The following is a 14961-nucleotide window of genomic DNA, read 5'->3' on the forward strand; positions in this document are numbered from 1 at the left end:
AATACCGCCGGGTGCCACTAGAGGCTGGCTCCGAAAAGCCTCCATAGTCTCCCTTTCAACTGGTCATAACATTTTTAGTCAATAAAAAAATGTTTCCACGAGTTATCTCAGTGTTTATTGGATGAAGTCGCTCCTTATTAGTTTTCTGGGGGTCCATCTGAAAATAATCCGTCATTTATTAGAAAATAAGCTTCAAAAAGTTATTGGGGGGGGGAGGGGGGCGTGTCTGTTTGATTGACAGGCCCGTGGTGCAAGTCGGGTTACGTCTATCGGCGGGCGAGGACATCGTATCGGTGCCACCACTGTGAGACAGACACTTGTTTACGAGGAGCGTCTCAAGTGTGTGTGTGTGTGTGTGTGTGTGTGGTGGGGGGTTGGGGGGGGGGGGGGGGCCTCACAGCCTTATCAGCACAGGTCAGCCACAGGTCGCCTCCACAGCTGTAAACAAACCTCAAGTCTCTCAAGTCCAAAATGTAAGCCAAATATTTTTCTCCCCGCCAACTGGAAGCGCGAGATATCATCTCCTGTTGCAACTTTGGGAACAAGAAAAAGAAAAAAAAAAACAACTGTTAATAATAACACTTTGAATCAAAGTTAACTTAATGGGATTCGAGGAATTTGTTTACATCTGAACAGACTGTAAACACCAGTTTTATATTTCGACGTATTTACAGAAGCTGATTCCCGTCCTATAAACTTCAGCCGGAGCAACAAAAGAAAAGAAATAACGCCGACGAATTTGATGGATCGCTTCTTTTTCTTTTTGAACTTTTTTGTTTTACTTTAAAACTCCTTGTCTTGAGAGGAGGATTACTTTATTATTATTTATTATTAGACGATACATACTGTGAGACGCTAATTCATTCAATTCATAGATTGGGCCGGAAAAAGTCAACAAAGTTTTTGAATTGATCTCTACTTTAGCGGCTATAAGACAAAAAGGCTGTTTTTCTGAATATAATTTCACGTTCTATAGATTTTCTACAGATGTTGAGAACTAAACTAGTATAATTATGCGCGTGCACATTTTTAAATACTGGTCGTGTATTTTTAATTCTGATTTTCCTGCTTTTAGTACTCCTTCCGTGACTAAAAGTCGACAGGCTGTCGGTCCTTAAACACAACATAATGGTTTTAGTCTTTTAGTGTCGAGTTCTTTGCATCAAAATAACACAAAGTTTATTATTTTTTTTATTTTTTTTATTTGCCCATGCGGGGCAATTTAATGATTCCTAATTGATAAGGAGCATATAGAAAGGCCTCAATAGATCTCAATAGTCTATTCTGTTTACGTCAAGCTGCCCTATGGTGATGTTTTGCACACTGCTTTCATCATCCAGAGTCGCGCGTGTTCGTGGGGTTCTCCGGAATGCGCGCGCGCTCCGAGAGGCGGCGCTTCTGCCTGGCTTCACAACTGCTGACGTCACCGCCCGGCAGCACCGTCCCCGGCGGAGCTTCAACCCGCTCCGGCTCTATAAATACCCCCACGGGCTCTGCGCTGTCCCGCACTCACTCACTCACTCGCTCGCTCACTCGGCACGGCACGGCACGGCGCGGCGCGGCGCAGCACGGCACAGCGACTCCGAAGCCGCTCCGGCGAAACCCACAGCGCGCACCGGCACCGAGTTGGGAGGGCACGCACGCGCGGTCGGAGCGGGAGGAAACCAAACGGAAAGAAACCCCGAACACATGTCCACCTACGCGTCCTCTGAATGCCGGCGGGTCAGCCCGTCCGTGCACGGCAACAAGTTCGACACGGCGCACCGCAAGAAGGCCGTGGCCAACATCTTCGAGAACATCAACCAGGACTCGGTGATGCGGCTCTTCCAGAAGACGGGCGACATGAAGGCGGAGGAGCGCGTGCGGAGCATCTTCTCCTACACGCAGGACCCGGAGGAGACGTCGCGAGCCCTCATGGCGCTGAAGCAGCGCAAGAAGGACAAGTTCCTGCAGATCGCCGGGATGGTGCGACAGCTGCTCAAGCTGCGCTGACCGGGAGGAGGAGGAGGTGGGGGGGGGGCCCCTCCGGTGTGGAGGCCGCGCGTTTTTTGTTTTGAGTCTGTTCACCGCCCGTGTCTCCTCTCTGTCGGCTCGTGAGCCGAAGGACAAAAAAAAAACAACCCACACACCTACTCCCGATGTGACTTTGCGGGGGTTCACCGGCCCCGCCTGTACCGGCCCTTTTGGATGGGGAGTGGGGAGGGGGGGTGGGAGAAAGAAAAAGACACAAAAAAAAAAGAAAAAAAGGGGGGGGGGCGCGTCAGGTGCGGAGGAGAAAGAAATAAAGAAAGACACACAAAAAAAAAAAATATGCCGCGTGGAAGAGGGAGCATCGCACGCGGCACAAAGCTGGTCGCCCCCGCGGGCGGAGGAGGTGACGGCCGGCGGGGAGAGAGAGAGAGAGAGAGAGAGAGGAGTCCTGCCTGGAGCGGGACGGAGCGAGGTGACTTTTGGGAATACGAAAAGGGAATTTTCCGTGTCCCTCTATACCTTCAGACTTGAAGTCGACTAATGCATTCCTGTGGATGCGTGACTGTGAAGCCCACCAAAGCGCGCATCACTGTGTTGATGCTGACGCACGTGCAGCTGCAATATTCCAAGACTTTGTGTTTGGTTGTTTTTTTTTATTTTTATTTTTCAGTGCCTACATGAATGCCTGTCCTGAACACATGCCTTGTTGTTTATTTTCTCTACTTCATTTTTGTTGTATGAAACATTTTCTCATTAGTGGCCACTAATGTGTTTTATTGTCACCAAAAAAAAAAAAAACAACGTTATAGCACAATGATTTTTTTTTTTTTTTAATATTTGGGCATTCATGAAAAACGTTCCTATTGTTTTGGTTTTTTTTGGGGTCATTTTTTAAAAATAAATTATTTCATTGTATTCCTAAAAAAACAACAACGTTGAACTCTGGTTTGTCCTTCTTTTAAACATGCTTTTTTTTTTTTCATTTCTGTGATGCTCCACCGTCAGGTCACATCGGGGTTAAATAATTCAGTTATAGTTTCTGGCAGCTGAGGCCTAAACACCACAGCATCTACACGAGGGGGGGTCACGGCAGCGCTTTGACCTTTCACACATAAAGGATTAGTGAGGAGTCAAAAGCATCAGGTTGGACTGGGGGGAAAAAACAACAACAACAACAAAAAGTCTTAAATCTTAAAGAAAAAAAAAAAATCACAGATTTTGTCTACAAAATTAATGAATCTGGAGTCCAGATTAAAACCTGAACTTCAAACACTCGACCATCTAAGCATCCAGCAAGCCCGACCCTCTGTGTTAGTCACACGCAGATACAAAAAAAACAAACAAACAAACGCAGATCACCATGGCAACGGGGAAACTGATGGGGTTCTTGACCGTCATTGTCTTTTGACATTATGGGGTGTGTGTGTGTGTGTGTGTGTGTGTGGATGGACACGTCATGAAGCCGTCGTCCGGCGGCTCGTTGAGTCATGAAATCAGGGATTATTAAAAAGACAAACAAACAAACAAACAAACAAAGCAGAAGCAGAGGGACGTTGTGAGTCGCTTTTATTGAATTTTTTTCCGACTGTATTCTTTGATTGTGACGCAGCACGAGGAGTCGAGCTACTCATGAGAGAGGATGTGATTAATGCTTCGTTGGTGTCCTCCCTCCCCCCCCTCCTCCCCCCCTTCCTCCCTCCTCCCACGGTGGCTGGTTTGTAAAGAGCCTCACCCCGGACCGGCGTAAACCAGTTTGGCTCAGTTTGGAACTGGTAGAGTGGAGGGAGGAGGAGGAGGGAGGAGGAGGAGGGAGGAGGGATGAAGGGCTTTCTCCACACCACTATTGTGTGTGTGTGTGTGTGTGTGTGTGTGTGTGTGTGTGTGTGTGTGTATGAATCATCCCCGCCTAAGCAGCGTTACGGCGGTTAAAGACGCGTCTTTGATTCTGTTTTTAAACCTCCTTTAAAGGAACTAAAAGCACGAGCGACACCGCATGCACATTTTACAATTTGAACGAAACATTTCAAGAGCCTTTGTTTATTTTTGCTTCATCGTTTATAATCAGTGCGTGTGCGTGTGCGTGTGCGTGTGCGTGTGCGTGTGCGTGTGCGTGCAGACACACAGATCACTCGGAGTCGGACGTCTCTGCTAATCTGCTCGCTGAGATCGTCCCTCTCCGCCCGGCTCAAACCGGTTTCCCCGGGCTTGTTGTGCATGACGACATTCAGACTGACTGCAGGGCATGTGCATGTGAGAGATACGAGGGGGGGGTGGGGGGGGGCGTTCAGGGGTGGAGGAGGGTGGAGGAGGGTGGAGGGAGCTCCGGTATCAGCCGCCACGCCAACAAAGGTGGAAGCTTTCAGGTGAAAATAAGTGAAATGTGTTGGTTTTTTTTATATAATAAAATGTATCGAATGACATGAAATACCGTCCAAACATATTTATTTTTTATATAAAAATGAAAGCTATGACATCATCAACTTAAAATCTAAAAACATGTTTTGGTTCTCTCTCCTAGTGAAAACATTTTTGTTGAAGAAAGAGGAGCATCGAGCTGCTAAAGAGGAAGATAACGTCCTCAGAGCAAAAAAAAAAAAAGAGGTACGATTGAATTAACGGCCGCAAAGAGGCCACACACGAAAATACTGCTGCGTTACCGCAACCGTTTGCCAACAGTCAGTGTTTCTGCTGCCCCCCGGTGGCCAGAAAAGTTAGAGATTGCAATTTCATCTCACTGTTCCCCAAAGAAAAGCTAAATAGTCATTTTGGGAAATACATTTAGCGAGCTTTAAGAGGAGCCGGACAGGTTTCAATACTTTTTTTTTTGTTTTGGGGACAGACTCAGGTTACCGGTTTCTGTCGAGTCCTTATGCTAAGCTAGGCTAACCGGATGCTTCATTAGCGTCAAATTCAACGTTCAGACATGAGTGGGATGCTGCTTTTCTGCTCCATCTCTGGAGGGCAAGATAATCTATGAGCATTATTTCTCCACGTGTTTAAACATAAGTAATTATTTTACATAACGATTCTTTTCCTCAGTCGAGGTTACGCAATTCATTCGCTTTGTCTATTTTGGGGTTTTTAATCTCGCAGCTGTTCCTTTTGTTTCGGCTCGTGTATGTAACACGTTTTTATTTATTTATTATTATTTATTTATTTTTTTGTATTAATGGCCCTTTTCCCTTTTAGGGTTATCCAATTGTTCAGGAAAGAGAAAGATAAATATTCAAGGCAGTCGTCTTGGCCGTCTCTTTTGCCGTGTTGGCAGCGGTTCCCTGGACCCCGGCCCGGGACCAGGACCGGGACCGGGACCGGGCCGGTCCTCGTCCTCTCCCACCCTCTTCCTGCCTTTCATCAAGGGCTCGGAGAAAAAAAAAAAAAGAAGCTTTGATGTGAACAGACACTGTGGCAGACAGCCACCGAGGACAGTAACTGGTGGAGAGGATATGGTGGTGGTGGTGGGGGAGGGGGGGGGGGGGGTGCACGATGAAATTACATACATGAGGATATATAACGAAAAGGTGTCCGTGAATCATAAAAAAATAAAAATACACACAGGGAGACAAGACAACACACGTTTTACAGGGAAACACTGCTTCCAAAACGAAGTCCACGTTCACGTTCCAGCCTGCGTTGGGATGTTTTTCTGTTCAGTAACTATTTAAGGGGCGTTTTATCGGCTGGCGGTAAATATGTGTACGTCTCCACGGCCACAAAAAGGATCCACTTCATCATTTTTTTTTTTTTTTTTTTTGGCGCCTGAACAAAAAGAGAAACGTTTCCTGCGGCCCAAAAAAAAACCAAACCAAAAAAAAAAAGCACACAAGGCGAGTCTGGTTCGAAGAGGTTGAATGTTCGCGTCTAACCGGCGAGATAAAGACGGAGAAAAGAAGAAAGAGGAAGAGGAAGAAAAAAAAAAAAAAAGAAAAAGAAAAGGAGAGGGGGCTCGATTAGTGGTTGCAGCGCCGAGGGAGTGGCGGCCGCTCGGATTCCAGCGCAGACCGGTTCAGGCCGAGAGGTCTGCGATGAGGAACCGAGCACCAGCTGCAGGCTTTAGGATTAGTCAGCGCCCGGCCGAAAAGAAAAGACCGAAAGAATAAATCAGCAGCGAGTCGGGCGTCCTCGTGTGATGAAGAGCTGTCGGCCGTGACACTCGGCCGCGAACAAAAGGCTTCTGTTTTTTTTTTCTGTCTATATTTAGCCTGTTTTTTTTTTTGTTTTTTTTGAATATCATAAATTCAAACCGAGCTCAAGGATATTTCCTGAAAAAGGCATCGGAGAGTCATAAAAAATAAAAAATTTAAAAAAAAAAAGGTCGACATTTCCATTTATCAGACGTCGTAGGCGAGATGAACTCACACTCGCTTTTAATAAAACAAAGCTTTTAATAAAACAACACGTGGTGGAGGTTACGTTCAGACGTCCACCACGAGCTGCTGGGGTTTATTTGGACATATTATGCTCACAGTATTTTGGATTTATTAATGATATTGTTGAACGTATTGTTAAAACGCAAGTACGCGACCGATAGTTCTTTTGTTTTATAAAGATAAATTCTTTTTTACTTATTTAAAAAAACTCAAAACTAACATCTAACATCATAAAAATGTCAATGAAACTAAACAATATTCCCGCCGTCAAAACACAGAGACGAGTCGAGGGTGAATGTCCAGTCGGCAAAAAAAAATTAAAAAAAATGGCGCGTCGTTGCTAAACTTTCGGCTGCTAATCAATTCAATCAATCAATCACTCAATCAATCAATCAATCAATCAATCAAAGTCAGCAGGTGGTTGGTTAGAGCGGCTTCTTGGCTCCAGTCTCTGGTTGTAGAAGTTAATTCTGCCGACACTGTTGACCTCACTCTGGCTCGGTGTCCGGTCGCCCCACACGCACACGCACACACACACACACACACACACGCACACACACACACACACACACGCACGCACACACACACACACACACACACACACACACACACGCACACACACACACACACACACACACACACACACACACACGCACGCACACACACACACACACGCACGCACACACACACACACACACACTCACTTACGCTGAAGGTCATGTAAGTGCGTCTGACCTTCGTGGTGGTAATTGAATGGATGAAAAAAACACGAATTAGCCTGTTTGTGCGTCTGAAATTTGACGCCCCAACTATAAAAAAAACTATATATAAATAATAATAATTAAAAAAAACAACATAATTTCCAGACCGGACAGGAAAAAGTTTGCATACAGATACAGTAGTTGTATTTAGTTATGTATTTATTGTGTATATAGTTTGTGTGTATATTTATTCATTGATCTTACTTTAATTTTTTTTTTTAAATGTTTTATTTATTTATTGTAAATAAATACAATTTAAAAAATTTTCTTACTGTGTGCATCTTTTTTTTTTCCCCCTTTACAACCAAGCAGATGTTTAGAGGTTATTTAGATTATTTATTTTAAACGTCGTTATTTTAAACCCGGTCGTTACGGCAACGACTGTTTTCGGCGCGTCAGATCCTTCTGCCTTCAAACCCTCCCTCAGAAAAAGTTGCGTGTTTTGGAGGGTTTCGATCCGAAAGCGCCGCCCTCGTTTATTTCCTGCAACCACGTGTCAAAAGCAGCTGGTCGACCGTCTGGCAACAAACAAACAAACAAAAAAATGTAAAAAAAAGAAAGGTCACGGGGTCACGGTGATGTAACATCCATGCAGGAAGAGGGTCGATGGTGTGAAGAGAAGGAGAAGAATGCAGGAAGGAGAAACGAGGGCATCGACTGTCAGAGAGGTTTTTTGTTTTGTTTGTTTTGTTTTTTTCTTGAAGCGCCGGTATGTCTGACTCGCAGCTTTTTTCCCACCGGAGGCCCCTCGAGTGTGTTTAAGTAGCCTCGTCGAGGATTAGCTGATGATGGGAATGCAGAAGACAAAAAAAAAAAACACAAAGGAAAGAAGGCCATTCTTTGCTTTAGAGAGGATTCCTGGAATTGCGACGAATTGTTTGTTTATTTTTGATTTTCGATGAGTCATCGCATTCCGCATGTTTCGCCCTAAAAAAACATCGTTGTGTCAGCGGCGTGCGTCAGCGGCGACCCCCCCCCCCACCCTGTCTCCCTCCCCCTCCCCCCCTGCCACCTGGACGGCACCCGCTGAGGGACCGGGACCGGCCCTGTCCCGCATCCGAAACAAAACATTAAAAAAAACATCGTGGCGGCGCTACTGACGATGATGATGACGATGACGATGACGACCATATAAAGCGGAAAGCGCTGTTGACCCGAGCGAAACGGTTTTCCATGTGGCGCATTTGAAAAAAACTAAATTCTTTCACCTGAAGAATTACATCACGCACACACACACACACACACACACACACACACACACACATCTAAGCAGTGTACTTTAAGCTAAACTGCATCTGGCGTATTCATCAAACTGCTGTTAAATACTCCGACAGTCTGTTTAATGGCTTCGAAGCGGGAACAACAACAGCTTTCGACATGTTCGCTATTTTAGACGATATTTTTTTTTTTTTTTTTTTTTAACTTAATTAATTTTTTTTATGGTATCTTCTGTCCCCGATGAAGAGAGAGTGAAACGTAAAGGTAGGCAATAAAAGAGTTTCACTAAACTGCAGCTGATGTTGTAAACGCGCCCTCTGGACAAACATTTATAGTCACAGGACACAAAGTACAGCCGGGGCTGATGGGAAAGAAATATGAACTCAAGATGGCATTGGATTGGAAATCCCGGCGACACTACGTCCCCGCCCAGCGATGGCCGTAGGCCTGTCAATCAAACAGACACACCCCCACCCCCCCAAAAACATGAATTTTTTTAGGCTTATTTTCTAATTAATGACGAGATTATTTTCAAAACTAATAAGAAGGAGCGACTTTAGCTAACAAACAGAGATAACTCGTGGAGAAATTTTATTGACTGAGGATTTAATAAGAGAAAGTGAATGGGAGCCTATGGAGACGACCTCTAGTGGCTCCTGGTGGAATCGCACCTTTAAGGCCTAATTTTCCGACAGCTGCGTTCACTTTTATATACTTTTTAGTTTTCAGGGAGTAAAAAAAATAAATCAATGTGCACACTGTCTTTTGTTCTTCTGTTGTTAATTTGACGTGATACAAAGCCTCGAGTGAAGCACAGATTTGTAACGTAATAACTTTGATAGCTGACGGTGCCGTTTTGTGATGATTACCGGCTGGAGGTCGGACTGGCTGTGCGGCAGCTTCTCGTTACAAATGTTTTTTTGTTTTTTTTAAATCGAGATACACGAAACAGAAAAGAAAAAAAAAAACCCGGCTTCAACTGGTATTAATCTGTCCAAGTCGGGAGAGTTTTCATGCTGCATAAGCAGATAAGAGAGTAAAAGAAAAAAAAAAAAATACAAAAAAACCACAAAACGTCCCAACCTTCAGTAACCTCAGGCTGTGTAACCTCCACCCCCCTCCTCCACCTCCACCCTCCCCTCCTGGTCGGGACTGTCTGTTCTTTTGAGCTCGTGTGAGATGACTCCCTGGAGTTAACAGCAGCAGTCATGTCCAGGGCTCGGTTCAGGATGGGATGGGGGGGGCCTCTATTGTTTTTATAGTATTGGCGTGTGTGATTGTACGGTGTGTGTGTGTGTGTGTGTGTGTGTGTGTGTGTGTTCGAGGCGAGCTCTTGGAGAAAGCCCTTTTCCTGTGTGGCGCTGCGAGGAGCCTTGTTGGGCCGGGCGGCCGGGCGGCCCCGCAGACATGCTGTCTCGCTCCAGTTCCACCGCAAGGCCTTCAACCATTGTTCTACCCCACCAACCACCACCACCACCTCCTCCACCCACTCCCTTTGTCCCCTGCTCGGTCTGACACCTCCACCCCTCTCCTCTCCTGTCTCTTCCCCCTGCAGGTGCAGCTGATCTGCGGCCCAGTAAAAAAAAAAAAATAAAAAGGAGGAAGTGGAGGCCTAGAAAACAATAGAAAGTCCTCAAGCTCCTATTTATACATCGGCTCTTTTCTTTTATCATTATATACATTGTATATTTGGACTGTTTATTTTAGTTTGCGTCATTTTTGTAAACCGGACTGTGAAATTAAAATCCCCCGCGTCAGCACTGTTAAGACCCGGGGTCTAAAGTCTCTTTTATATCGTGCTTCATGTTTGTTTGTTTTTATCAGCAAACAGCAGATATGCCGTTATTGCATTATTTATAACATATTAGGGGAGACATGTAGGTGACTTCTACGTCAACGTACTAGTAAGATAACACTGGTTTATAACGTAATGTGCACATTTGTGGTTTCACCCATTGACCTGAAACTTTCACTAGAAAGCAGCACATCAAAATTTGTTATCCAACTTTAGGGGGAAGAGGAAAAAAAGTCACAGGAGTACGCAATGATTGTTTTTTTTTTGCTAAATGCCGGGTGGTCAGTGCAGCTGGAGGTTAAAAGAAACATTAAAATGTACACAGAACAGAAAAACAAAATGCTTAAACATAAAACCCATATTAAATATAAACAAACAAAGAACAAAGACAACATTATTAAATGTTGAAACTTGAGAAATGTTACCGTACGAAAAAATATACGCTAATTTTGAATTTGATGTCGGCAACGCGTCTCCAAAAAAAGTTGGGACGCGTGCAACAAAAGACGGGAAAAGTTATAATAATGATACATAAATATCATCAAAAGATTCAGAGAAATTTCTGCACACGAGGGACGAGGCGGAAAAACTAATATTGGATGGCCGTGATCTTCTAAAGCACTGCTTTAAATACGGACACCATTCTGTGGTGGAAATCATTGCCTGGGCTCAGGAACACTTCCGAAAAACCATTTTAAATTTTTTTTATTTTTTTAAATTTTTTTTTTACAAGTATATTTATACATATTGCGTATGTACTCTGAAGAAACATCACTTTGGGGGGGCTGAGGAACGGGTTAAACAACATAAATTATCTGCAACATATCTCTGAAATAGCTTCGTTGTTGCCAAGCAACGACACTTGGAATACTTACTCATGGAGGTTTTTACCTCCGTGCACGTTACTGTGCTGCAATTTTGTTTTTGCATGCATGCAACAGGAAGAAAGTCAAAACGGTTTGAGTTCCCTCTCTTACCAGTTTACATATTTTTACTCTTTGAATCCAAACACATTTCTGGAAGTTCAGGTTTTTTGGCAAACAGCTAATGGAAACTAAAGAGGGACGTTCCCGAGGCCAAAATGTAGGTTAAAAAACCAACTTGTACATATTTTAAGTGTAACATCAGCCTTATTGATGAATAAGCGTCACACAACCCCGATAGAAATACTCGATAAACACTTTTCAAATTCAGCATAAAAAGTTCCTTTATTGTTTACAAAAACAAAGGTTCAAATTTTGCCTGCTCGGCGTTATTTCATATTTCCGTAGCTTCCTGTTATCACAGACACGGAGGAATTCAACCAGTCTCAGCATGTACGGAGGGAACGGCAGGTAAACATCGTGATACAGTGACGCCCAATGAATGAACCCGGCAGGTGAGGCCGGCTCAAAGGGCTGTGGTGGTAAAAAAAAAAAAGAAATATGTGGCGGACAGATAAGGTGTACAGCAGGGCAACGAGTGTGCAACATCTGGAGGGATTTTCTCGGGCCGAACGGACTCCGGACCGTAAATCACTGATGGACACATTAAACTGCAGCAGTCAGGGAGGTCCTCGAGTTCTCCAACAAAATGAAATAAACACTGATTATCACTTAAGAATATGCATCACTGATAGGCGGCATATTTTTGTATGTTCGGACGAGAGCGCGCAGGGTTGAAACTAAACGTAACGTGATTACGCAACCTGCTGATGCGGCTAAAAGGTGCAGCATGATGCAAATCATTTTAAAAGGTGCAAGTTCGATATGTTTAAAAACTGCTGGTGTAAGTTTTCATTCAAATTTAGCAAAAAAAATGTTTTTTTTGAAAATCTGCAAAAAACAAAAAAAACAATTTCATCCACCTTCCAGTTGGAATAAATACTTTTGAGATTTTATCTGCGAAGACATCTGTGTTTATTTGTATGTATAACATTAAAAAGAAAAAAATATTGTGTTAGTAAAGGAAGGAGGTACTACTCCTGCCTGTTTTTCTAACCTCCCCCCCCCCTGCACACACACACACACACACACACACACACACACACACACACACACACACACATACACACACATACACACACACACACACAGGGACTTGCTCGATCGTCCATCGAGCCCAAAGATAGGAACTTGATCAAAAAGAAAAAGGAAACTGATAAGGCTCAATTGCTCCGCCGCTGATCCGTATTGGAGCGATGTGGTGGTGGGGGAGGGAGGAGGGCGAGGGGGGCGTCTACATCTTGTAGCTGATGTGTTAAACAGCTGCTCGGTGGGGAGGTGGGGGTCACTTCATCAGGGCTGTCCGACGTCATAAGACACTCAAGTGATTTTGTTTTTACACGGAGGACAATGCACTTTGTTAATTATCTCCTGCAGTCGGCTTGCCAGTAAAAACTAAAATAAAAAAATCAAGCGCACATCGACCCTGCAGATCTCTTCAATTACACTCCGGCTCTCGCCGGCCTCAACTTGAACTCTCGTCTCAAGTATCACAACAACATCTGAGTGGTTTATTGTCGTCTTTGAAACCAGTCGGCGCTGCATCGTGGTGAGATGTTACGGCAGGTAGAAACACTTCCTCCTTCTCTGAACATGTCAGTTCAAATAAATCCAGTCCCGGGTACGATTTCAAGGTTTTGACGCACCTCTTTAGCATTTAGCGGGTAAATTTAGTGTTGAAGTTAAAAAAAAAAAAATACATCAACAACATTGAGGGTTATATTTTAGAACCCGACACGAAACGACAAACACAAGTTTGTCCAAACTAGCGAACTGTTTGGTACGCCAGACAAAGATTTAGGACGTCCCGATGCGTGGTATGTTCAAATGTAGGATGCCGAAAGTACCAGGATGTAGTCGGACCATCAGGTCGTATTTTGCAGCGCAGAAGGTCGACTGAGCCTCCGAGGCAGTCTGTGGCGCTGAAGCTCCGCCCACAAAAGGAGGAAGAAGAAAAAAAAAAAAAGAAGAAAAAGGAGAGAAAGAGAGAAGATGAAGAAGAAGAAGAAGGAGGAGGAGAAGAAGAAGAAGAAGGAGGAGGAGAAGAAGAAGAAGGAGGAGGAGAAGAAGAAGGAGGAGGAGAAGAAGAAGAAGAAGGAGGAGGAGAAGAAGAAGATGAAGAAGAAGAAGAAGAAGGAGGAGGAGAAGAAGAAGAAGAAGGAGGAGGAGAAGAAGAAGATGAAGAAGAAGAAGAAGGAGGAGGAGAAGAAGAAGATGAAGAAGAAGAAGAAGAAGGAGGAGGAGGAGAAGAAGAAGAAGAAGGAGGAGGAGGAGGAGAAGAAGGAGGAGGAGAAGAAGAAGAAGAAGAAAAAAAGAAAAAGAAGAAAAAGAAGGAGAAAGAGAGGAGGAGGAGAAGAAGAAGAAGAAGGAGAAGAAGAAGAAGAAGAAGAAGAAGAAGAAGAAGTAGGAGTAGGAGGAGGAGAGTCATGAAAAGGAAGCGTACTCGTTCCAAATCGCATCCTTTTTCTTTTCACTTCAAACGTGGCGCTACAGATCGCTACGGATACGACCGAGAGGGTCAAAGTTCAAAGATGCATGTTTGTGATGAGGCAGTTTGTGCCAGCTGTAAACACACTGCATGCAACAGTACGTACTTTATAAGTGTAGCTGCAGTCCGTACTCACAGTAAAAATAAATAGCGTGCGAGTCTGAACCCATTTGAGTCCCTGTTGGTCTTAAAATGAAGCTTTTTACCAACTTGAGAGCGATTACGCAACAAACCGACCAAAAAAACCCAAAACTGTCCAAATTTTACTGTTACTGAAGGTCGCATTATTACAAGCGTATTACGTTTCCACTCTCCTTGTTACACAGAAAAACAACACGCAGCCCAAACAAGGCCAAAGATTAAAAATCAACAGATTACATTGAGAGATTATTATTATTATTATTGTTACGCACATCAATCTGCTCAGTTTGGCAGCGAGCCGAGAAGCTTAGAAAACTGCTGAGAAAATGTATTTTGTTTTCACCTACAGTTGCGTTGAGCTCGTTGATTTTCAAACCATCTTCAAAATGACTTGCTAAACACTAAAGAGGATTGCAAATACTCTTTCAAATCATCTCCACTTTACTGAGATTAGATTTATTGTCTTTGCACGACCCTTTGGAACAATGCGCCTTATTGTTTTATCCGCCATTAAACGAGCAACATTTCTGCTGACTCAGAGGACTACCTTTCACAAACGCGATCCACTGTTATGATAAAAAAAAATAAAAATACGAATTACATTTGCTTTAATGCAAATTATAGTATTTTAATATGCAGGCATGCTATCATCTTCGGTTTTAGCGTGCGAACCTGTTATTAGCTGCAGCTTTGGAAAAGTAGAAATTATTACATTTTTAGGGGCCTAAGTAAGAAGAAAGGCAAGAAGCTCTCCAAAAGCCGGTCACATTTTCAACCTCTGAGTTCCCATGAAAAACTAAAATCAGTGTAACAACAACCGAGATGTTTCAAACTGGGCTGAATTCACCAAAATGAGTTCTTTAAGATCCAAATAAAATGCTCTGTACGCTACAAATTTATTGCTGTTTTTCTGCAGCTCAGCACTGAAAAAACAAAAAACAACAAAAAAAAACGCCATAACTATTCGGTCTGTGTAGCTTTGCTCTCACAGAACTCGGATTTATTTTCTCCGCCCTCTTCAGGTCCTCGCTGAGATGTGAGACGCTGTATTTATCTCGGGCCTGTAATCAGCATCACTTTGATAATCAGAGCGAGAGGCGAGGGAGGGAGGCAGCCGGTGGTTGTCGGGGGCGACCAGGGGCTCTTAATCTGCCCACTGATGTCGGCTCAGTGCGTGAAGATGAAGTATTTGGCAAACCGCGGCCGAGGCCACATGACGAGAGTATGACTGGTC

The 14961-nt window shown here is 43.9% G+C and overlaps 1 protein-coding gene and 1 long non-coding RNA gene across 2 annotated transcripts; both read left to right on the forward strand.

Annotated features, from left to right (window-relative positions):
* The first annotated feature begins 1498 nt into the window (after nucleotides 1-1498).
* On the forward strand, nucleotides 1499-2904 carry tcima (transcriptional and immune response regulator a). The gene has a single exon (XM_069166179.1). It carries the CDS (start codon nucleotides 1690-1692, stop codon nucleotides 1990-1992), a length of 303 nt encoding a protein of 100 aa, XP_069022280.1. The 5' UTR covers nucleotides 1499-1689; the 3' UTR covers nucleotides 1993-2904.
* Nucleotides 2905-4266: 1362 nt separating this feature from the next.
* Nucleotides 4267-5444, forward strand: LOC138208399 (uncharacterized). Its single transcript, XR_011179087.1, has 3 exons — nucleotides 4267-4334; nucleotides 4490-4572; nucleotides 5161-5444. It is a non-coding gene; the product is annotated as an uncharacterized lncRNA (long non-coding RNA).
* The last annotated feature ends 9517 nt before the right edge of the window (nucleotides 5445-14961 follow it).

The sequence above is a fragment of the Embiotoca jacksoni genome, unplaced genomic scaffold (genome assembly GCF_022577435.1).
Source record: "Embiotoca jacksoni isolate LCO1_2020_lvr unplaced genomic scaffold, fEmbJac1.0.p SCAF_37, whole genome shotgun sequence".
NCBI lineage: Eukaryota > Metazoa > Chordata > Actinopteri > Embiotocidae > Embiotoca > Embiotoca jacksoni.